At 37.3% G+C, this 24,266-nt stretch overlaps 1 protein-coding gene across 2 annotated transcripts in view; it reads right to left on the bottom strand.

Moving 5' to 3' along the window:
- grin3a (glutamate receptor, ionotropic, N-methyl-D-aspartate 3A) overlaps positions 1–24,266 on the bottom strand; it is a 35,283-nt gene that overhangs the window by 2,131 nt on the left and 8,886 nt on the right. Inside the window, exons 1-8 of one of the 2 annotated variants that reach the window (XM_073914371.1) lie at positions 23,009–23,597; positions 16,140–16,744; positions 7,320–8,370; positions 7,052–7,197; positions 4,727–4,842; positions 4,452–4,603; positions 1,614–1,778; positions 1,394–1,464 (exon numbers count right to left, since the gene is read on the bottom strand). In XM_073914371.1, coding sequence (XP_073770472.1) covers positions 1,394–1,464; positions 1,614–1,778; positions 4,452–4,603; positions 4,727–4,842; positions 7,052–7,197; positions 7,320–8,370; positions 16,140–16,726 — 2,288 coding nt within the window. In that variant the 5' untranslated portion in view covers positions 16,727–16,744; positions 23,009–23,597. Of the gene's footprint in view, positions 1–1,393; positions 1,465–1,613; positions 1,779–4,451; positions 4,604–4,726; positions 4,843–7,051; positions 7,198–7,319; positions 8,371–16,139; positions 16,745–23,008; positions 23,598–24,266 lie in introns of those variants that run through there. The other variant, XM_073914370.1, reaches the window with a different exon arrangement.

Genomic DNA, 24,266 nt, shown 5'->3' with positions numbered 1-24,266 from the left:
GTCCATTGTTTGCTGTTTTAAACTTTTCAAGTGGCAAAGCACTTTTGACCCTTTTGACCCTAAAAACTGCTTTTATTCTAGTCGAAAACAAACAAGACTTTCTCCAGAAGAAAAAATATCACACATACAGTGAAAAATTCTCTTGCCCTGTTAAACATCATTTGGGAAATATTTAAAAAAAGAAAAAAAAATTCAAAGGGGGTTAATAATTCTGACTTCAACTGTACACACACACACACACACACACAGACATAATTATATATATATATATATATATATATATATATATATATATATATATATATATATATATATATATATATATATATATATATATATATATATATATACATACATACTGTAACAAAGTTGGCGACCCAGGGGTGTTTAGTTTACAGACTGTACCAAAGAGGGGGGCGGGTGACATTACGGGAGTTTTAGAAAGAAATAAAATCGGGATATTTGCGGGAGACTGGTCTGAAATGCGGGATACTCCCATGAAAAACGGGAATGTTTGCAGGTGTGCTTACCAGTTTAATATTGATTTGATCTGCTGTAGTTAGAAATCAGACTGTTATATCTTCTAAGCGTAAGGGCTTATTATGCGGTTTTTTCACCATCTTGTGGATAGAAAACGTCAACTGTTGCCGACGAGCTGTCTCTCAGAAATTGTAAAGATTTTAAAATAGGCATTATTCTTGCAAATAAACTGCATAGTTGCAATCTAAACAACTACATTCTTGACTAAAAAAAGTCTCAAGTTTATTTAGTTGTCTAACATAAGTAATATTTGTCAAACTGTAGTGTCTGTTTGTTGCTGGCTGTATGTGGGCGGAGTAATACACAAAGGGTAAAGAGGCTGCACGAGTGCTGATATTACTTAAATATATCACGGCTATCTGCCAATCAGATTCAAGATCCAGACAGAACTGTTTTATATATATATATATATATATATATATATATATATATATATATATATATATATATATATATATACATACACACACACACACACATATATATATATATATATATGTATAATAGGGGCTCTTTAAGTAACAGTAGAAGCAAAATAATTGACTTTGATCTGTTAAATTATTAGTAATAATAATAATTCAACCACCTATCATCAACTATTTCTCGCATACTATTCAGTCAGATGTGTTTATTCCTTTGTAGAATATATCATTAAAATATTTAATTGTAGAACTTAAGACCAACAAAAGTGCAAAAACTGAAATCCTATTAAATCCTGTAAGAGGAAATTTCCTCTTGTAAAACAAGATGATGTCAAAAGATCAAACTAATTAAATGTCATTTCTATAAACAAAACAGCACAGAACATTAATTCAGGGTTGCCTGAATGTATTTTGATATGAAAGTGGTTTACCTTTTCTCCGGTTTTGCAACTGTCTGCAATTTGTCTTCTTTGAATGTCGGATTAAGTGCTCGATGTAATCTCTGGAAAACAATTAAATTAGGCGTTATTAAAGCCAAGCACTGCGAATTGCAAAGTGAATAATAAGCAAAGCATGTTTTCCCTCAGTGTTACAACGTGTCGCCGAGATGACATGTAATTATGCGCAATAAAACGCAAGGAGTGAACTTACTTGACTGGTGTGGAGCCAGTACTTATGCTCTGTTGACTCCTGCATTCTGGGAATCACCCAGCGATGGACGATGTGTTCACCCAGGGTGGTGAGGAGAGACAGGGCCACTCCAACGCATAGCATGACAAATAACCCTGAGAAGTGCTTTATCCCCATCTGTAAAGTCTGCCAGTGACAACAGAAAGTCGAGTTTAGAAGAGAGCGATGGTTCATTGTGAATAAAATGTGGTCAGTATTTAGCCTCCCTCACGTAGAACTTTGATTATTATTTAGGCTATTGTCCAAAGTGACAAATGAGACTGAAAGTATTTCGAAAAGCTTAAGTAGATAGCAATTTTAATGTAAAAACAAACAAAGACTAAAGTATCATGAGAGTTTTCCTAAAAGCAGTTGGGGAAAAAAATCTGTCATTATCCTTTACAAAATACTCCTCCTCAGCCAGGCTCTTGAATCATTTGAATCAGATGATGGTTCGAGTTGAAGATTCAGCTAGCTCTAGCCCCACCAACTCTCACATGGTCCCTCGCTGAAGCTAAGCAGGGCTGCGCCTGGTCAGTACCTGGATGGGAGACCACATGGGAAAGCTAGGTTGCTGTTAGTGAGGCCAGCAGGGGGCGCCCAACTTGTGGTTTGTGTGGGTCCTAAAACCTCAGTATAATGATGGGGACTCTATACTGCTCAGTGAGCACTTTCGGATGACATGTTAAACTAAGGCTCTGACTCTCTGTGGTCGTTAAAAATCCCAGGATGTCCTTCGAAAAAGAGGAGGGATTTAACCCCGACAACCTGGCTAAATCTGCCCACTGGCCTCTGTCCATCATGGCCTCCTAACCATCTAATTAACGATATCATTATTTGCTTCATCACTCTGTCTCCTCTCCACCAATCAGCTGGTGTGTGGTGTGCGGTCTGGTGCAGTATGGCTGCTGTCGCGTCATCCCGGTGGATGCTGCACACCGGTGGTGAATGAAGAGATTCCCCCCAGTGTTTAAAGCACTTTTGAGTGTCCAGAAAAGCGCTATTTGAATGTAAAAATTAAAAAAATATAAAATATAAAAAATATAAGTGAAGTATAAAATCAATGAATAATCGCAATTGGCACGATCACCAGCGACCTAGCCTATGTAGATCCCTGGATAACTACGTAACATAACTATTGTAGGTTGACAGATTTGTCAGGTTAGTAGCTAATTCAATAAAATTTGTACAAATTCAGCCATACGAAATTGTATGATTTTAAAAAGGAGGCATGGCACCCAACCCTAGACCCAAGCATCATTGGAGGATGAGCAAAGCATCCCAAATTGTACGAATTAGCCACTAAGTCAAAAACTTATGAATTGCAGTAAAATTGTGTTGGAAGTACACATTTGCCACAACATGAACTACAACTACCATGTAGCTGTTTGAAATGCCCCGCCCCCTTTCAAGACGCTTCTCATTTGCTTTTTATGTGATAAGCTTGAGCTCAACTACTCTCACTGGCAGAACTGTGATAAAAACAAAACACTATTGACTGTATTTAAAGAAGGGGCAGAGCTACTCTGTGCCACCCTCTCTTCATTTTTTGGTTGATGATCAAACATCGAATAAAAAAAAAGCTAATTTCAAAGCACTTCACGGTACCATTAAGATACAATTGTGCTATTAACAAAGCATTGAAAGCAAGTCTTTTAGCTCAATAAAGTTGGTGCTTTTGTAACAGAAGCCAGCCAGTAGGTGCTGTGCAGGTAAACCTCACTTCTCTGATCTCTAAAGGTGATCTAGCAACAGACGCTAGAGGCCATGGTCTTTAGCCTTCTTGTTAAGGCGGAATTATACTTCTGAGTCAAAAGCACGCCTATGCTACCGCACAGCCTACGCGTTGACGCATAGCCCTACGCCATGTCCATCGGCATCGCTGACGCGCAACTCTCAAAAAATGTAACTACAAGTCGCAACAACGCGTAGCGCAAGCTCTGTGATTGGTCGGCTTGGTAGCGCTGACGAGTCTGGGCTGGACCAAGAGTTGCTCGAGCCTGATGGAGCGATTGTTTACAAGTGTGGAGTCCCGTGAAGGAGCTCCAGATGGAAAGTTTTGTTTTGTGTTTACCTCATGGTTAAAGTTGTTGCACGTCGCATGGTTCCTGCCTCAAAATGAGCAAGTTTGAACCTCTTGTACATTAAGGAAGCATTCAGGAAAAACAAAACACCAGCGAAGAAACTCAACACAGAGGAACATTTACACCTCACTGCCAACTAGGGTTTCGGAAGTGTTATTGCAGAACAACAGAAACAGCGCGCAGAAGTATAAATGCACAGCTACACGCGTTGCATGCGCCGTGGGTCACACCAATCACTTGATGCAGAAGTATAAACCAGGCTTTAGATCAACCGACTCCCATGCGGAAGGTCGCCGGTTTGATCCCGGCACAGAGCGGGTTGGGTGGTGTAGGACCGGCAGAGTTACACTTTTACTAGTAATTTAGGTACTAGTTGGGTTTAAGTATTGGATAGAATTATTAATGTAGAATATGCACTTTATAGGTATTAATAAACAGCTAATACATTAATAATAAGCAGGTAATAAGTGACTAGTTATTAGAGAAAATTGGTATCAAGACTTTTAACATAAATGAAATTGATGATTAAAACTAATCAAAGTTAGGAGATATGAACTCATAACTGTGAGTTGTAACTCACGATTGCAAGACAGACACGCGACTGTAAGTAAAAACGTCACTGTAGCTAAAAAAAAAAAAGAGTTATTGGAAGTAAACTCAACACTGTGTTGAGGAGGGGGAAAAAAGTCTGAATTCCAAGAAATAAACTCTGGATTTCTGCAGTATCATGACTTACCTCAGTGACTGCAAAGCTTCTTTTACCGCACGGCACCACCTTGTACCACTTATCATGCAGCATGTCCATAAATCCATCAGATTTGTACTGACTGACCAACTCTGAGATATTTGAAGTCAGAGGGGAGTTCTGTTTGAGCCCAATACCATATCCTGTCAAAAGCAGAGAAATGTATTATTTATCAGCATGAGCCCAATAGTTCATTCGCTCTCGAAACTGCTGTATATATAAAAATAACAATAATAAAAGGGAATAAGAAGAATTTATTTACTTGCCTTCAATTGCGAAAGGCTTTCCCACTGTCAGCATCTTGCAGTCTGCATCAATAGACACTTCATAGTCTAAAAGAGCTTTGTCCATTATAAAAGCATCAAGCTTTTGGGGATCATCCCTGAAATAACATCAAACACTTTAGTTTTATTTATGTGTTGCATTTATCGCATGAACTTTTGACACTGGTGTTGATGCTGATTAAGTAAATTAGCCCTAGATCAAAATAGCTAGACACACACTCATAAGTCCATAACACAACCGTACCACCAGCTGGTGCACATCCTTGTTTATCCTATGCACTTCAAGTATGTTATCTTGCAAAAACACGTGCTGGATTGATTTAAAAGGAGCAAGCTGGTTAACTTCTTTAGGAAAATGTTGCGAATTTCATCTACTTCTCCTGAAATCTATTCACTCTGCCCTACTTTATGGAATTATACACAGTGGCAATATTTTGGAGGATGTGGTCAGATTTGAGGACTGCATCAAATCATGTCCCGAAGGTTGTGGAATCTCAAAAGAAGAGTTTCTGACTCGCAACAGAGGATGTGAAAGGAGGAAAACCTAATCTAAATTTAGTTACGTTTGGCCTGTCGGACATGCAAGTGATGTTGTTTGGAAAATCTGGGCAGTGGAATCCCACAAGATGTCATTCCAGCCTGATCTCACAAGAAGACGTAAGTATTTTACGTTTTGCCAGTTTAGTGGCTAATTCAGTCAAACGAAATTGTACGATATTAAAAAGGAGGCGTGGCACCTAACTCCACCCCTAAACCCAACTGTCATTGGGGATGAGCAAATCGTACTAAATTGTACGAATTAGATCGTATGAAGTCATACGAATTAGCCACTAAATCAAAAAGTTACGAATTGCCGTGAGATTGTGTTGGTCATTCTTACAACAAATACTTTAGTCAAATTTGTCTTACATTGACAAAATACAGTGGATGTCCTTAATATTAATGTCTTTTCCACACTTAGCTTAATAAATCCTGTAGTTTAAGCTTCATGACCTCATCAACAAACTTGTCTTTGTTTTACAGTAAACTCAATCCTGGAGGGCCGGTGTCCTGCAGATTTCAGCTCCAACTTGCCTCAACACACCTGCATGGATGCTTCCAGCCTAGTATGAGCTTGATTACCTAGTTAGTGTGTCTGATTGGGGTTGTAACTAAATTTTGCAGGATACTGGACCGAGTTTGGACACCCGTTTAACACCATAAGTTACTTTAGACCAGGGGTGTCCAAACTTAGTCCTAGAGGGCCAGTGTTCTGCAAAGTTTAGTTCCAACTTTCTTAAACATATCTTCCTGGAAGTTTATAGTATACCTAAAGAGAGCTTGTCGAATGGTCATCATAACCACACTTTTTGATGTACTAAAAATATTTACTAAAGATTCAGAATAAAAAATATGAAAAAATACAAATGTATTACATCATATATTATTAGAAAGTAATACATATGAATTCGTTTTAAATTAAAAACAAGCCATATTATAAATTGAGGCAAATTATAAATAACAAACTCGCCAGCACATTCAACTTTCCCTGACCATTTGAATAAAAATGATGAAGAGCTTTACAATTTTTCTAGTCTCTCTTGTAAAACAAAAAAAAGTACATTTGAAAATCCAAAACAACAACAATAGTCAAATTAGTATTCAAATAAATTTTCAAATAAATTTTACAAATCATGTCTCTGGTTTAGCCTCTCAGCTGTTACTCCACGTAGCCGCTACACTCCTAAGGAGTTAGTTAGCGACCATATATGGTTTGCCTAGATTGTGTGTGCCAGATCGTGTGTGCCTGAAACGTGTGTGGTTCTGCGGGTCTGCAGGTGGATATATCTCGTAGAAAAGGGTTAAAATGTTAATGCCTGAGAAAAATGTATATAGTGTGTAGTGAGAGGTTTTTACAGCCTTAAAACATCTATAATAATTGTAAAAAATAAAGCTGACGTGGATTTTGCCTATTGCGGGTAATTTTTAGAACATAACTTCCGCGATAAACGAGGGACCACTGCACTATTATCTCTTATTTTCCAAAGGATCAAGAGTTTAAGTTTTGCAGTTCATGACAATCACATACCCTACTACCAATACATGCAAGGCATGCATCTAAAAACTGTTGATTTGCTGTAATATGTGTTTCAGCACACTCCAGCTATCAGCAGACCAGTCAATTCATTCCTGCTCTTGTACAGTGAAACCCCAGGGATTCACAGTAAGTAGACGGAAGCCTTCTAAAAAGGACATGGTGGAGGGCATCAAGTAAATTAGTGCTGCTTCAGTGATCGATGCCACTTTGCAATAACGATTACGACTTACTTAAGATGATCTATCCCATCAGGGGTCGTAGGGGCATTATATCGCCTCATGTATTCGTGCATCTCTGGGAAGCTTTTTTTCACATAGTCCTCAGCGCTGCTCTCCCGAACGGTTCCAAAGCGGAAACCTTGTGATGGATGATGAAGCTTGAAAGGCAAGAGGACCATTATTATCAACCATAATGTATATACTTTATATCTCTAACAATTGGTAAGCCTGAAGGGCAGTTTGACTCCCTTTAAAAATTACAACCGCAAGTTACTCTTACCTTGGGATCATGTATACCTGAGAGTTGCTCGTAGGTTTTCTCACCAACCATTACAGCTGCGAGATTTGCTGTGTATGTTGACAGGCAGAACAGGCAGAATATGGCCCAGAGGTTCATGAGGAATCTGCCGGTCCAACATTTAGGTGGCTTAATGGCGGCAGTTCTGCCGAATAAGATTGCGTAGCAAACATTTAGCGCTGAGGAGAAAGAAAAGACACGATCCCTGTTCCTCCCCCTCGGGGTCATTCCGAATGGACTTTTCCATTCATATAAAGTCAGGAACACAGCCGTGACATGTAAAGACACAAATATCCCCAGCCACATACTCCAGTGCAGGGGCCACATGAAGGCTCCAATAGGTGCGGCAGTATCCCTAGTCCTGACAAGGATTCCCAAACTGGTGGAAAAGAAAGGACTGGTGAAGTCAATCACCTGACTGCGTGCTGAGTTGATGCTAAAAGAAGTCACAGCCAGATGTGCTGCTCCGCTCATGAGATCCCCGACAAGCCCTGTCCACCGACCATTCTTGTACGCTCCATACTTTCCATCTCCAACAATGTAGAGGTCAAAATCAAACCCCATGTCCTCTGCCAGCTTCTCCAATAGATCAATACAATAGCCGTAGCAGCATTTCTTAAACTCCAACGGGACAGTGTCATTGGCACCCTGCAGACCCTGAAAAAGACTTTCCAGTAAGGCTGTATCATTTGTTAGGGGGTCAAGGCACAACTGGCCAGCCGGGCACAAACCTTCGTCATCAACATCTCGAGTGAAGACAAACGGGTGTTCTACTAGAGTGACGACTCGTAAGTGTAGACGTGAGGAATGGCGCCAGTCTGCTCCTGGCTGGGACCGTCTCTTATTGGGCCAAACACCATAATCCATAACCACCTTGCCATGCTTCCAGCTGCCTAGACGGGTCCACATGGGCTTCCCTATTGGGTCATGTTGTAGATTCCATATGAAGTGATGGCTTTCAGAGATGATGGTGGATTCCTCTTGAACACTGATGCAGCCGCTCAGGCCGTCAAAAGAAGTGCTGGCCATGTATCTGGGAATCAAGAGGAAACAGGTTTAACTTCAATTTCAGTCAATGGAAGAAAATCAAATCAAGTTTTGACCAAATCGTAAAAGATCTGAATGTCTCTGGTATGAAGGATTGATCACATCAAGTATACTTTTGATAACTAAAGTGCAATAATCTGGGATATAGAGCTGTGGTGAAAAAAAAAACAATCTTTCAAGAATTTAATTCTGCATCGATTCTGAGATTTTCAAAATGCATCACTTATCTCCTATGAATCAATTCTGAGTTTAGTTTTAAACTAATTTTTAATGGCAGATGACGCTCTAGGCTAGTTTTTAACAGCAGATGGCACTCTAAGCTAATTTTTAACAGCAGATGGATAGTTTTTAACAGCAGATGGAGCTCTAGGCTAATTTTTAACAGCAGATGGTGCTCTAGGCTAGTTTTTTAACAGAAGATGGCGCTCTAGGCTAATTTTTAACAGCAGATTGATAGTTTTTAACAGCAGATGGAGCTCTAGGCTAATTTTTAACAGCAGATGGTGCTCTAGAATAGTTTTTTAACAGCAGATGGCGCTCTAGGCTAATTTTTAACAGCAGATGGATAGTTTTTAACAGCAGATGGCACTCTAGGTTATTGTTTAACAGCAGATCGTCCTCTAGGCTAGTTTTTTTAATAGTAGATGGCGCTCTGTTTTTTTTTAACAGCAGATGGTGCTCTAGGCTAATTTTTAACAGCAGATGGTGCTCTAAGCTAATTTTTAAAAGCAGATGGCGCTCTAGGCTATTTTTTAACAGCAGATAGATTGTTTTTAACAGCAGATGGCGCTCTAGGCTAGTTTTTAACAGCAGATCGTGCTCTAGGCTAGTTTTTAACAGCAGATCGTGCTTTAGGCTAGTTTTTTTAAACAGCAGATGGCGCTCTAGTCTAGTTTTTTTAACAGCTGATGTCACTCTCGGCTAGTTTTTAACAGCAGATGGCACTCTAAGCTAATTTTTAACAGTAGATGGATAGTTTTTAACAGCAGATGGTGCTCAAAACTAGTTTTTAACAGCAGTTGGTGCTCTAGGCTAGTTTTTAACAGCAGTTGGTGCTCTAAGCTACTTTTTAACACCAGATGGCACTCTAAGCTAGTTTTTTTAAAACAGCATTAATAGATTAATAAAAGGACTAAGCTGAAAAATGAATGAATGAATGAATGAATGAATATATATGTATGAATGAATGAACTATGTGTATATATATATATATATATATATATATATATATATATATATATATATATATATATATATATTTATATATATATATATATATATATATATATATATATATATATATATATATATATATATATATATATAGTTTGTTTTCTGCTGTTCTTGCGCTATCTGTTAAAGTATTGGTTAAGCAACAATTGATTGGGACATTAAAATTATTATTATGCCCATTAATAAATCATAGTACTTTCATAGCAATTTAAACTACCCCTTCAATACGTACAGTAAGAAACAAAAAAGAAGCTGCATATATAGGACTGGACATAGGACTGCATACACTCGGTGGAAGAATGTCTTTTTTTGTTGTGCTAGAATGTTAAAGTGGCCCTCCTATGAATTGTCAGACACTGAGATGGCCCCCCGCCCTGCTCTTAGCAATGCATATTACTGCATTGGCATTTACACATACATTTACAAATCAAGCTTTGTTATAATTACAGTAGGAAAATTGCAAAATGTCTTCATAGAAGATGATCTTGGTATTATAATGATTTTTGAGATAATTAAAAAATCAATAATTTTAAACCCTACAATTTGCTTATTGCCAAAGTTACATCTGTGAAACTTAACTCTGGTGTTGTGGTCCAGGGTCACATATGTGTATTTTGTGAGATAAACTTGTTAAACTATTTCCGTTTGTGAAAATATTGAAGAAACACAAAGTGAAAAGATTAGCGCAAATGCCTTGTCATTTATCTTCCATGCTTCAATTTCACATTCAACACACTGATGGCTAAGCTGTACTATTTATCTACTCGACTGATCTTTCAGTGTAGGGAATAGTATTATGTCTTGTGTTCTTCTCTTCTCAATTTCATGTTTATCTGCATCAGTGTAGCTAACAGTAAGCCTGTTAAATCAGTGATGATAGGAGTGCTGAGCATGTGAAATTTATACCCCGAGGCAGTTTGTTTGGAAGTCGGCGAAGTTGTTTCCTGTCAGGGCAGTGTTGAAGAAAGCACTCTTGATATGCTGTCTCTCTGACTGTGTTTTCCACCAGGCTACTGTATAATGTCACGTCCTACTGCTTTTCATAATAGCTATCACAGCCTTTTCTTGCTCGCTACGAGAATGTTTACAAAAAAACTGTTGGCTGCTTTGCCAAAATTCTGTTGACATACTCAGAAAAGGCTCCTCTCGACTGTGGATGAAGAGGATAATCTTTCTAGAATATGCAGACTTGAGGTATTGAGTCACCAATTAAAGATTATCAGAAGTCATTGCATAATTCTGACATCAAAAATATGGAAAAATGTCAATAGGTATAATCTTTCTGTCAGGTTAATTTAAATGAAACGTGTGCTTAGTGACTTATTTGGAACACTTTATTTACTGAGCATACTGTATGCGTGTGTCACAGGAAACGTTTCTCTAGTAGAGATTTGCTGTGTTTAAGTTCTCCTGGGAAGTTTGTTTTTACGAGTTGGCAGATCGTAAATACAACGTTAGGAGTATTCGCGTCAGAGAAAGATGACAATGTATATTTTATACATAGAATTCAAGACTACAAAAACATTAAACAATGTGCACCAGTGTGTTTTGTGTCCACTGAAAAAAAATATTCAAAGATGATTCCTTGAATATTCCTAAGATATTCCTAAAATATTCCTATTCAAAGATGATTTTCTTGAATATTCCTAAGATATTCCTAAAATATTCCTATTCAAAGATGATTCCTTGGATTTATTTTGTGTTGAAAGTGGTTGTAAACAATTTATTTTGGCTGAATTTAAACAAGCAAATTAAGTTGAATATTATTAAACCTAATTTGTTTGTGTAAATTCAACATAAATAAATTGTTTGCAACAGTTCTGCATGCAACACTTTTTTCAGTGGTGTGTTTTTCAGTTCATAAAGGTCCTGTAAACTTCATATTCGGATAAGTTTATAGTTCATGTACTACGCACTAGAGATGCAATGATTATAGATTTTGGTTGTACGATTATAGTCTTGGAAATAATCACGGTTTCATGGTTATCACGAGTATTATGCATTCATTAATTTTCAAACCCCACTAGTTTAGAATAAGATGAAAACTCCTTATATTTTACAGTGTTATTCATTGCTGCTCAGTAACTAATTAATCCAGCACAAAATAATGTAAAAAACAAACAATAGTCAATTTCTCGCTTTGTGCTTAAAAATAAGTGAATGCTTTTGACATTTAAACAGAAATAATTTTACACTGTAAAAAAATGACAGAACAATAAATAAAATGAAAAAAAAAACAGTATTTGTCTAATGCAGGGCTTGAAATTGCCAGCGCTCCCAACTATAAAAACGTATGAGCATCAGAAAAATGTAGGAGCACCCACTAAAAATGAATGAACACCACTGCAACTTTCATATTAACAGATTTACTGTATTTGAAAACAACATTAATTAGGACTATCAAAAACCAGAAACAACAATAGTAATACTATAGTAAAGTGCAACACAGTTAATGAATGCTACAGCATACTTTTACAGTGAACTGATAAACTATAATAAATACTGCAGTATTTTACTTTAGTTTTACTAAATTAAACTATGATATATTGTAGTGTAAAGTGATATGTATTTATATATATAATGCATTTATCATGTATGGACGCACACAAAGCGCTTTACAAAAATGAGGGGGGTCTCTCCACAACACCGCCAGTGTTAAGCATCCACTTGGCCACAGGACAAAGGCGCCAGTGCGCTCACCACACACCAGCTATAGATGAAGTGTAGCCAGTTCGGTGGATGGGGTTGATTAAGAGACCATGATGGTAAGGGCAGACGGTGAAAATTTAGCCAGAACACCAGGGTTACACCCCTACTGTTTACGAGATAGCCATGGGATTTTTAATGACCACAGAGAGCCAGGACTTCGGTTTAATGTCTCATCCAAAAGACGGTGTCCACTGACAGTATAGTATCCCCTTCACTTCACTGGGGCAAATAATATAATATAATGGAATCAAACATATAATATGAGGAGAAGAGAAGATTTTATTCAATACATTTCTAACCATAATAGTTTTAATAACTCATCTCTAATAACTGATTTATTTTATCTTTGCCATGATGACAGTAAATAATATTTGACTAGATATTTTTCAAGACACTTCTAAACAGCTTAAATTGACATTTAAAGGCTTAACTAGGTTAATTAGGTTAACTAGGTAGGTTAGGGTAATTAGGCAAGTTATTGTATAACGATGGTTTGTTCTGTAGACTATCGAAAATACATATAGCTTAAAGGGGCTAGTAATTTTGACCTTAAAATGTTTTTTTTTAACAAAATAAAAACTGCTTTTATTCTAGCCAAAAGACTTTCTCCAGAAGAAAAAATATTATCAAACATACTTTGAAAATTCCCTTGCTCTGTTAAATATTATTTGGGAATTACTTAAAAATTCAAAGGGGGGCTAATAATTCTGACTTCGACTGTGTGCGGTAATGGAGTGGGAAAATAATAAGCTTGTGCTTCATCCCGCTTCATTTTCGACCATGTTGAAATGTATTTTTTGTTAAAGATATTTTATGTATGATATTTCTGTTCGAAAAGAAATAAATCGAATCAAAATATAAGGATCATTTCTGAGGTAATAAATGTGCATAAAACCTTCTTTTGTAGATTTTTTTGCAACTTTCCTGAGCCACAAACCTACTATCAGTGTTGGGCAAGCTACTTGAAAAATGTAGTGAGCTAAGCTATTAGCTACTCTACTTAAAATGTAGCTTAACTACACTAAAGCTACCCACTGGGAAATGTAGCAAGCTAAGCTAAAAGCTACAAGGCAAAAATAGCTTAGCTACATCCAAGCTATTTTTGCAATTTTTATTTTGAAATCGAAGCTGTCAGGGTTCTGCCACTCTGGTCATGTAAATTCTTGTTTTGGTTGCGGAATCCGGACACTAGTCATGTCTAGTCCTGTCTTGTTGTGCTCAGCTCAAGTTTTCTTGGGCCGAGCACTTGTTTCTGTCATTGTGTGTGTCTCCGCTTGATGCGGCCACGCAGGCTCTGCGTCCCTCTGACATGCGCATGCACTCTTGTACTCGTGTTTGTATTTTCGTCTGTCTGCAGCGTGGTGTTTTATTCCCAGTGTCTCAGTCTAGTTGGTTTCGGTTTTGGTCGGCGCTGGGATGAAGCATGCATGCGTGTGTGAGCGCACGGTGAGTGTTTTTATTCATCGTGTGCTCGTGTCTTGCGTCTGTTGTCAAAGCACGTGGCTATGTGTTTACATTGTGGTCACGTGCTTTTGTCGTGTGCTTCAGTGTTGTGCTTGTCTTGTCATGAACATGCGGTTAATGAGTTCTCTCATTGGCTGCATGTTCTTGTCCTGTTTTATGTGAGCGCATGGCTTGTGTTGTCTCTCTGTGTCATGCGCTCTCCCGTCTAATGTCTAGTCCAGGGGTCAGCAACCCGCGGCTCTAGAGCCGCATGCGGCTCTTTAGCGCTGACCTTGTGGCTCCCTGGAGCTTTTTCAAAAATGTTTGAAAATGGAAAAAGATGGGGGAGGTTAATATATTTTTCAGTTTTAATAGGATTTCTATGGGAGGACAAACATTTCTAACGTTTTCAAATGCTGTAAAAGTGTGTAGAATTAATATTTAATTTCAACATTTCTGTCAACGAAGATTTGCGTCATAGCCCGCGACACACGTTTCTATCAGCAGGGCGGGATGCCAGGCAGGTGGCTGTTGTAAACAAACTGGGAGATAATAAAGCACGGAAAACCGTTCACAGATGGTGACTACATGAAGGAGTCATTCATCAACATATTAGAACACCTATTTGCAGACTTCAAAAACCAAACCAAAATAATACAAAAAATTAAAGATATACCTCTCTCCGCTAAGACAGTGAAGGAAAGGGCTATTAAAATTGCAGTAACATCACCGATCAGCAAACCAAGAACATTAATTCAGTGCCAGTATACTCAATTGCATGTGATGTGACCGATATTCGACGCGCTTTTATGCATGTGAATTCTGATGGGCCGCAAGAAGAAATTATCAAATTATACCACTGAAAGACCAGAGGCTGTGCTGAAGTGTTTAAATGACAAAGGAATAAACACCAACCACCTGATTTCAGTGGCTATTTCATCATGAAGGCTCATTATGTTTTTGTAGCCAACTTAGTCATTTTTATAGTAGGCTAATATAGATACATACAGCATGTGTTTCCTTCATTATAAGGCTTTACATTTTTTGCAGCTCCAGACATATTTGTTTTTTGTTTTTTTTTGGTCCAATATGGCTCTTTCAACATTTTGGGTTGCCGACCCCTGGTCTTGTCCCACCCTCCTTGTTAACTCATTATTAGTGTGTCATGTTCACCTGTTTGTGTCAATTTACTTTTGCTTTATAATCCCCTCATGTTTTCTGTTCTGTGCCAGTTCGTCATCAGATGTCATCGTTTCCTGTCTTCTCCTGTTTTCCAGTTTGCCAGCCTGCCCAGTCTAGTTTGTTTGTTTGTTTATTTGTTTTATTAATATTTTCCCCCTTTGGGTAGTTTGTTTTGCTGTTTTGCTTTTTTTTAGCAATAAATACCCATTATTTCTTTGCACTTGAGTCCTCGCTTCTTTTCCCCACCTCGACCGCGACAGAAGCAACTTAAATCCAAGTCGGTTATATTTTAGTGATCAATAACTGTCAATGAAACATATGAGGCATAATAGTTCAGTTCAGTTATTTACTGAAAATAGTGCGCTGTACAAAACAGAAACAAAGTATAGTATAACAGCTAAAACAAAAAATCCAATAAAACCGGTGTTACAGGTGTTACACATTTAATTTACTATAGTAAAGGGAATTTTTTTGGAATTATATATATATATTGTTATTGCATAAGTTATTGCATCTTAACATGTACTTCTCGAGGTATGGTCACGAGGAATCCTGCTTCAGAAATAACTCCTCTCCCTCAGTCATCTTTCCATCAAGCAAGTTTCCATCATCGCCAACCAGAGGTGGCAGTAACGCACCAAAAAGTTTGTTGTCGAACACCGTAAAACAGGAAGAAGAAGAATTCCTCGTTCTAGCCATCATATAGATTTACTATCACCGGCTACACACCGGCTATGTGAATGTCGGTGACATCACTTATTGATCCGCGATCTGTAAATGTAGCTTGTGTGGAAGCTACTGCGCTACTTGACTAATAAAATAGCTTCGCTACTGAAAAGCCATGTGATTTAGAAAGTAGCAACGCTACTGCCAAGCTACTGAGAAATGTAGTTAAACTAGTAGCGTCACTACTTGTAGCGACGCTACTGTCCAACATTGCCTATTATATAGATATCAGAGATGTATTAATGTGCGCTATGGCTCTTTTTTTACAATATCAACCTTATTTACACCTTTAGCATTGTCTACTAGACAAACAGATTGACAAAAGCACATTTTATTACTAGGTGTAAACAGGGCCTTAGAGACACCATCATTATTCTGCCTCGCTCTTGTACAACCTGTCAATGATGGCATTTTCACAACACAAACCTTACAAAGCATCAAACAGTGAATCAAATAATTTACCTGGACAGGAAGGTTCCTGATGTGAGATTTTTAGCCTCAAGCCTTGCCAGGCAGTTTGTGGTGCCAGGAATCAGTGCCAGCTGTGGAGAGACAGTGGCGGCAGATCCCACCGCTCGCGCCACCAGCTCCAAAGCATCCTGGACATAGTGATCCAGCGAAGGCTCGCCCATACGCCCGTGTGCAAGAAGTCCCATGGGGAGCCCCTCGGTCCGTAATTCCTCCACATTTTGAGAGTCTCCTATAATCCAGTGGTAATCAGGAAGAATCAAACCAAACTTTGCAATAGTGGTGAAGATTCTCCTAATATCCCTGATGTCACATCCGAAGGTCACTAAGGTAGACGTCGAGTCCTTGATGGACTCCAGCTGGGCTTGCAGGAATATGTGAAAGTCGTTTTTGGAGCTGCTGTTGGTGGAAATCTTTAGGACGGTTCCCAGGTGAAATTTGGAGTTGTTGTGGAGCAAGAAAACAAAGTCTGATATGTTCATCTGTTGACACATCACCAGACTGACATCGAACCAGTTATTCATGGACAGCAGGGAGAAGATGAGATTGGCTTGAGAGGTTTGGGGATTTTGCATGGCCATCTGGAAATGAAGTAAGTTCTGTTGGGAAGAAAGAAACGAGGATATCATTGCAGAGGGATGAATGTACTTTGGATCTTCCTTGGAAGTTTGGCTAGGTCATCTAGAGCTGTCTTTATTATTATTATTATTATTATTATTATTATTATTATTATTATTATTACAACTGCCAAATCATAGACTTAACTGGAAACTTAAATGACTTTATAAAGACTAAAAATCACTCTACAATACTGAATTGTGATAGAAAATATCACAACAATGAGTCAGAATTATTAGCCCCCTTTTGAATTTTTTTCCTTTTTAAATATTTCCCAAATGATGTTCAACAGAGCAGGGAAATTTTCACAGTATGTTTGATAATATTTTTTATTCTGGAGAAAGTCTTATTTATTTTATTTTGGATGGAAGAAAAGCAGTTGTAATTTTTTTATGAACCATTTTAAGGACAAAATTGTTAGCCCCTTTAAGCAAATATATATATATATATATATATATATATATATATATATATATATATATATATATATATATATATATATATATATATATATCCAAAGCGCAGGGCGCAAAAGGCAATTCCACTTTTGTTATTTTAAGGATGGAAAAATCGTGCCTGCCGGAGCGCATGGTCTAACAGGGTTGAGCTCATTCTCTTAATTACTTATGGGTGCGTTTTGAGAATAATCAGAGTCTCATCTCCCTTTCCCTTTAAGAGTCAGTAGCGTAGCTCCCTAGCGCATTTGCCATTTACACAGCGGACTTTGTAAGTGGAAAAACTGAACGCTACACTACAGAGAAAACAGTTAAACAGAGCATCTACAGCACGAGAATGAGCCTCCTCATTCTTTACTTTCACTTTCGCTCTTGTGGATAGGGAAACATGTTGTACGCACAAACATCTACTCATTCATTCATTTTCTTGTCGGCTTAGTCCCTTTATTAATCCGGGGTCACCACAACGGAATGAACCGCCAACTTATCCAGCAAGTTTTTACGCAGCAGATGCCCTTCTCCGGGAAACAGACATATATTAGCCTATACATAATTAATTTTGTTTGTTAAGTACAAAGATTTGTTTCAAAACTATTTCTAAATTTAGTTCTAATTTCCAGCAAACAAATAAATGAACAATAATAATGAAGTGTGTTCAAAAACCTGAGTTATATCCAAATACACTTGCTGTGCCCCATATGGTCTAAAACCTGACAGGTGGACAAATCTAAGCTTGGTTTTAATAAAACAAATATACATATGCAGATAACAAAATAATACTGCTAATAACGATAACATTATACAAAAGCAAATTGTCATGAATAAACTAAAAAAGCCCCCCAAAATGAAGAAGGGATGGAGACAGTGGTATTTATGTTTATGTAGGCTAGAGAATAATCATTTTTAAAATATTTTCATTCTTTAATTATATTAATTTAATAATATTTATTTATATTCTTTAATAGATATTTGCGTTTTGCTGTACATCCTGTGTGTATTAAGCAATGTATAAGCGAGGCGCACAACTAACGCGCTCTGCGCTGGACTTCAGACCTGCTTTGATCTGGTCTATTGTGCAGTCTATTATAGTTTCTCAAATAAGCATCGCACCAGCAATGTGCCTTAACATGCATCCTTTTTTAAACCAGAATGCCTATGGGCGCATTTATGAGCGCAAATGCATTTGCTATTTAAACAGCATGCAGCAAAACGTCAAAAAGTCTCGCGCCTTGCGCCGCATCGCGCCAGGTGTATGATAGGGCCCTTTGTCTTTTTTTGTAGAGTACGAATTACAAATTTGTCAATTTTTTTGGTCAGCCAGGGGATAAAATTAACTAAGGCAACATGATCATTTTCCTAATTGTACACTGCTAAAATAATTTTTAAATATGACGCGACCCCCAAAGAGCTTGCTGAGGCCCCCTTGTGGGCCGGGATCCCCATGTTAGGAACTTCTGCTTTAATGTATGTTAAATGCATACATTAAAAACAAAAATATGCTTAAATGGTTGAATTATTTTTGTACTTGTTTATTTAATTTTTTTTTTTAACAAATTAATTAAAATTAAGAGTTGGACATTTGAATTGAGACTTTGAGAGCCTCTGCTCTATTGAATGTTTTGACAAAATGCACTTTTCTGCACATCTCTCCCAGTCTGCTAAACAGAAGAAAGATCTAACAAATAATCAGTGCGATTTTTTTATTTGATGGACTGTCTCATTCTGTTTGCAAATTGATTTTGAAGCAGATTCTCTTATAGCGAAAACAAATATTCAGATTCTGCGCTGCTGAAAACAATTACTTTAGGCTTTCTCCAATTCCATTTGGCATGTATGAAAACAGAAATGCGAATAGAATGGTTTTTAGAGAAGAATTCCTTTTAAATTATTTGTTTTAACTACAACATCTAAATTATATTTGACGGCATTAATAACTGTGAACAGTTTTCTTTAAATCATGACTCTATAATTTGTGATACTGGATCACATAACAAGCCATAAGTGTCGATGTTTGAATACTGAGATTTACATGTGACCTGAAATGAGAATGAATACACTCTTACTGATGATTTGTTAAGATAATAATTGGCCAATGTACAACTATTTAGGAGGCACAGTGGCTTAGCGGTTAGCATTGTTCTCACAGTAAGAAGGTGAGCTTTGAGTCCTGGCTGGGTCAGTTGGCATTTTTGTGTGGAGTTTGCATGTCCTCCTTGTGTTGGTGTGGGTTTCCTCCAGGTACTCCATCTTCCCCCACAGTCCAAAGACATGCGCTATAAGTGAATTGGATGAACTAAATTGACCATAGTGCACTGTATAAGTGAGTGTGGGTGCGAGAGAGTGGAGGTGTTTCCCTAGAAGGGCATCTGCTGCGTAAAACATATACTAGACTAGTTGGCGGTTCATTCCGCAGTGGCAACCCCTGATTAATAAGGGACTAAGGGTTAAAAATGATCTCACAAATTTAAATCAATGTGTGCAAGAGGATGGCCTTGTTTCTAGTACTTGAGTTCGGGCTTGTTATTATATGTATATATTATAATGGTGTAATGTCTCGGTTGTGTTTTTAAAAATGTCGATTCCTTTGTTTTTATTCTTCTGCTACTGCAAGTGACGTATCTCTGTAAACCAATAGCGTTCAGCTGCTTGTCTAGCTCCGCTTTTTGGTATTTTGTCCTGTCTGGCACCCTTTGCAAAGGGTGACCAAATAGTGGTACAGTACAGTTCGCTTTTAGGTTCTCTTTGACAGAGGAAACCGCAATAAAAGCAGACCAAACCGCACCATACCGTCCTTTACCACTCAGTGGAAAGGGGTCATTAGACCCACGGGACATGTGTACTGCCTAATCTTGGCCAGGATGCTTCTGTAAAAGAATTTTTTAATCTCAGTGTGTCATTTATTCATTCAATTTCTTTTTGGCTTAGTCCCTTTTTTATTCTAGGGTCTCCACAGCAGAATGAACCGCCAACCGCAACCCATCTCTGGGAAACATCCATACACACTCATTCACACTCATACACTATGGACAATTTAGCCTACCCAATTCACCTGTACCACATGTGGTGGCACTTTGGACTGTGGGGCAGGCATGTGCACACATAGGGGTCAACCTGTGCAGTGCACATGCCCTTTTTAGTCTTGGGTAGAAAGTGCCCTTCCAAAATGATCAAAAGTGCCAGAAAACGCCAACTGAGCCAGCCAAGGCTCGAACCAGCGACCAGGTTATAATAATAACAACAACAATAATAATAATAATAATAATAATAAAAACAACAATAATAATACTACTACTAAGCTGAAGGAAAATTAACGAAAAACTATTTGAAAATCTGGAATTTGAGAGATCAGTAATAAATCAAAATATTAAGCAAATCACCTTTAAAGTTGTCAAAATAAAGTTCTTAACAATGCAAATTACTAATCAAATTTTTAAGTTTTGATATATTTAAAGTAGGAAATTTACAAAATGTCTTCATGGAATTTAATCAGCAGGTACTTAACAATATTCGAATGATTTTTGGCCATAAATAAATCAAATTTAGACTTGATTTAGACAATGATAAGCTCTGGACTTTTTTACTCTGTGTTGATTCATAAGCCAATCCCACAGCAGAAAAATGCAACAATGGGAATCTAAAATGTGTTTATATTAATTTTCGGCCAACAAAAATATATCGCCCGAAAATGTTATGCCATTTAATGGACCCTCTAATTTTTGTGGCTTCAGTCATTGTTGTGACACTCTTTTAAATTTGTTAATCGAAGTAGTAACAATTTATGTTGTGTTGGAATTTCTAGCCAATTCCATGCGTGTTCAATAAGAAAGGGTCTGGAGAGTGTTTTCTTCAATGCCAAAAATATTAGTAATTTATTAATAAACGAATAATTCGATGACAAAGCTCTGGGTTGCGTTACCCCAATGCAATACAAGAATTACATTCAAGAGGTTCGCAACTCACATTCATTTCCTGACTCCAGCATATATACACAACAGATCTTAACAGGTGGAGTTTTGGTTTAAAGTCATTCTGCAGTCCTTTGCCTCTTGTACCCCCAGACATACTTCCTCTTTCTGCAACCCTTCTCTGCATACCAGAACTGAACAATTATGTGCATCCTTAATATATTTCACAACTTCTACAAGCATCATGACAACTTGTGACATGTCTAGACAGCAGTCTGGAACAACCCTAAATTTTTTCTTTAATATATTTCCTCTGGTCAGCAGTTCCTCTAAAAGTATGCAGCACAGTCAAAAAGAGGAAGCGTGTCAGGTCAACATGTGCTTTTATACAAAAGAAAAAGACTGATTAATATGTTGTTAGTCTAAACATTTTTCTAATAAAAATAAAGACACAAAAGTAATACAAATAAATTCCCTATGTTCTACAGTTGAAATATATATCATTATTGTTCAATATGCTAAATAATTAGCAAGACTGCATTTTTGCTATATCGCCCTGCCCTAACTCATACAGTATATTTTTAGCAACTCCCACAATTACCCATGCAAAATAAGACTCGTGTTGTGGTCTACGGTCACATTCGCAAAGTCTTTGCATTTCAAAGCCCCCAAAATACCATTACTGTCTAAAGCCGCTTTTCCACTATCGTGCTGAATCGTTCTTTAAACAGAACTGTTCGATTCCGTGCCAAACCGGGCCAGACAGCACGGATACGGTTTCATTTTCCACTGTCGTGCTGCGACAAAGCTCTTTAAAACATTACACAAAACGCATCAGTAGTTGCCTTGGTAACGCAATGTAAACGGCTCCCTTTGTTCAATTAAAGTTAAATAAGAGCCGAAACTATTTATTTATTATTTTCATAAAAGCAAAAGCAACCATGTGACTAAACACTGTTATGCCGCTCTATCATATAGGGGTGCTAAATATAGGTACATGTGCACCCTTTAATATGTTGCGCAGCTCTGGCTAAATTTTATTTGGAGGGAAAATTACCAAAATGTAACGTGATGATTGAAAATAATTGGAGGGGAAATACATAATATTTAAAATCTCTGAACATAACAGAAAAATAAACAATGATAAGACAACAATAATATTGCATTTGCATTATAGTGGCAGAAATATAATTTTGGACAGGCCTTGTCAAAGGTGAGCGGGCACTTTCACTAATAAAAACACAGCACTTAAATTATTTCTTTTTAAACAATTATTTAAATTACACTGCGTTTTTATATAAAAAGTTGATAATGATATAAAATATACTACATTTTGATGGTAAAATGAAACCAATTAAGCGATGGCTGTTATTTGTTTTACTATTCAAACATTAAATAACGAATGCAGCAAGTGAAAAAAAACGAATATGAAAATATATCGCAGGATTTAAAGCATATAAAGCACTATTATATTTAGCAAAATGATGCTCTATTATCTTTTTATTTTGATCATTTTATTTTTATTATTATAATTATTTTTGTGTTCATAATTAACTAACAAGCTGTAGGCGAATTATTGCTAGACGTTTTAGAAAATATTTGCGTAGCTATAATAAAGATCACCACAAAAAAAAAAAAAAAAACACAGAAACATGTTACATGCCTCATAAATGTCATATAACTTATGTATAATTGAATCATATAATTGCCTATAGCTGAAATGATAAAAATTGCTCATTTTATTTTTATAAAACATTTGTGAAAACGTATTGATATTTTTTAAGTAAAAGCAATACTGACATTCAAGAATCCATATTTATTTAATTCATTCATTCTTTTGACTTGTTTATTAGTGCATATGCTATAATATAAATCATACAAGTACCTTGGACAGTTACAGTGCCGCTCCGTAAAGCTTTCAAGCAAAGTCTTTTGGACGGCCGACATTACAACACGAAAATGCCGTCCTTCAGTTGGTCTCGCCGGTATTAACAAGCTGTCCTGGCTTTGAATTAAAAAGTGCAATTATTTCCTCGTTGTTAAAAGAGTCTGCAAGTTCGTGTTCCATGGATATAGTGATGTTGTTGTGGAATTTGGACATCAACGATGCAAAGCGTGACTTTATTCGCTTTATTCGATGCGCAGCAGGAAAAAAAAGTCAGCAGCGCAAGTCGCTTGCATGTCTCTCCCGGATCAGAGCGAGTTTTGTGCTGTGGAATACAGCGCTGCGTGCAATAAACTCACATTCAGGCAAGCGATGTAGGTCTGTATTCAAGTCAATAAAATAATAACTTTAATGAATAAAATATCTTCGTAAGAATGTGATGAGTTATTCACTTCTCTTCCAGAGACTGCTCTATGGTTTTAAAATCCTTTACAAATATCGTTTAGACCTGGATCATTATTTTATATTAAATGTACTGTAGTTTATTGAGGATGTCTGATGACTAGCGCGCTTCTGCTGAGCCAGCTGTGGTAGCTTAGCAACCGAGTCGCGACGTCAACACACAGAATCTGTCAGCACAGTTCAGCACGGTTGTCTAACCGTGCCGAAAATTCCGGGCCAAGAACGGTTTGTAATCGTGCCGCGCCGTTCCAGGCTCAGTGGAGAAACAACCGTAACCGTACCGAAGTGTTCTTAGAACGGTTTGGCACGATAGTGGAAAAGCAGCTTAAATGAATGGCCAAAATATACACAGTTTTCTTTTTTTTCAGCTAAAAATTGGAATTCCAGAGATGGAAACCAATTAATCCCATTCAAATATGTAGATATTATCTAAACGATAGCCACAGAGAACAATGGACATCCAGTAACATTTATTACACAAAGTCTGGGATCTCATTGTTTTTAATGATATAACACGCATTAATAAGATGACATTGTCCTGCTAAGGAAATCAAGACCTTAACAGACGCTGCCAGATGAAATGCTTAGCCGAGCCGTTTAATTTCCCCTGGGGCTGCAATTACGTGACGCCAGAAAACAGGCTAATCAGAACTGATTTAGCAAAGGCTTTCCAGGGATTTATTTGAAGATGTCTAAACAAAGTCGGACTTATTTTCACCAGAAGTTGTCGTGAAATCTAATTGACCTAACCAGAGGGAGAACGCTAAGTACTGCTAACAAGTTAAAAAGAGACATT

This window comes from Danio rerio, chromosome 10 (genome assembly GCF_049306965.1).
Source record: "Danio rerio strain Tuebingen ecotype United States chromosome 10, GRCz12tu, whole genome shotgun sequence".
Taxonomy (NCBI): Eukaryota; Metazoa; Chordata; class Actinopteri; order Cypriniformes; family Danionidae; genus Danio; species Danio rerio.
This window is presented reverse-complemented; position numbering and strand designations above follow the sequence as displayed.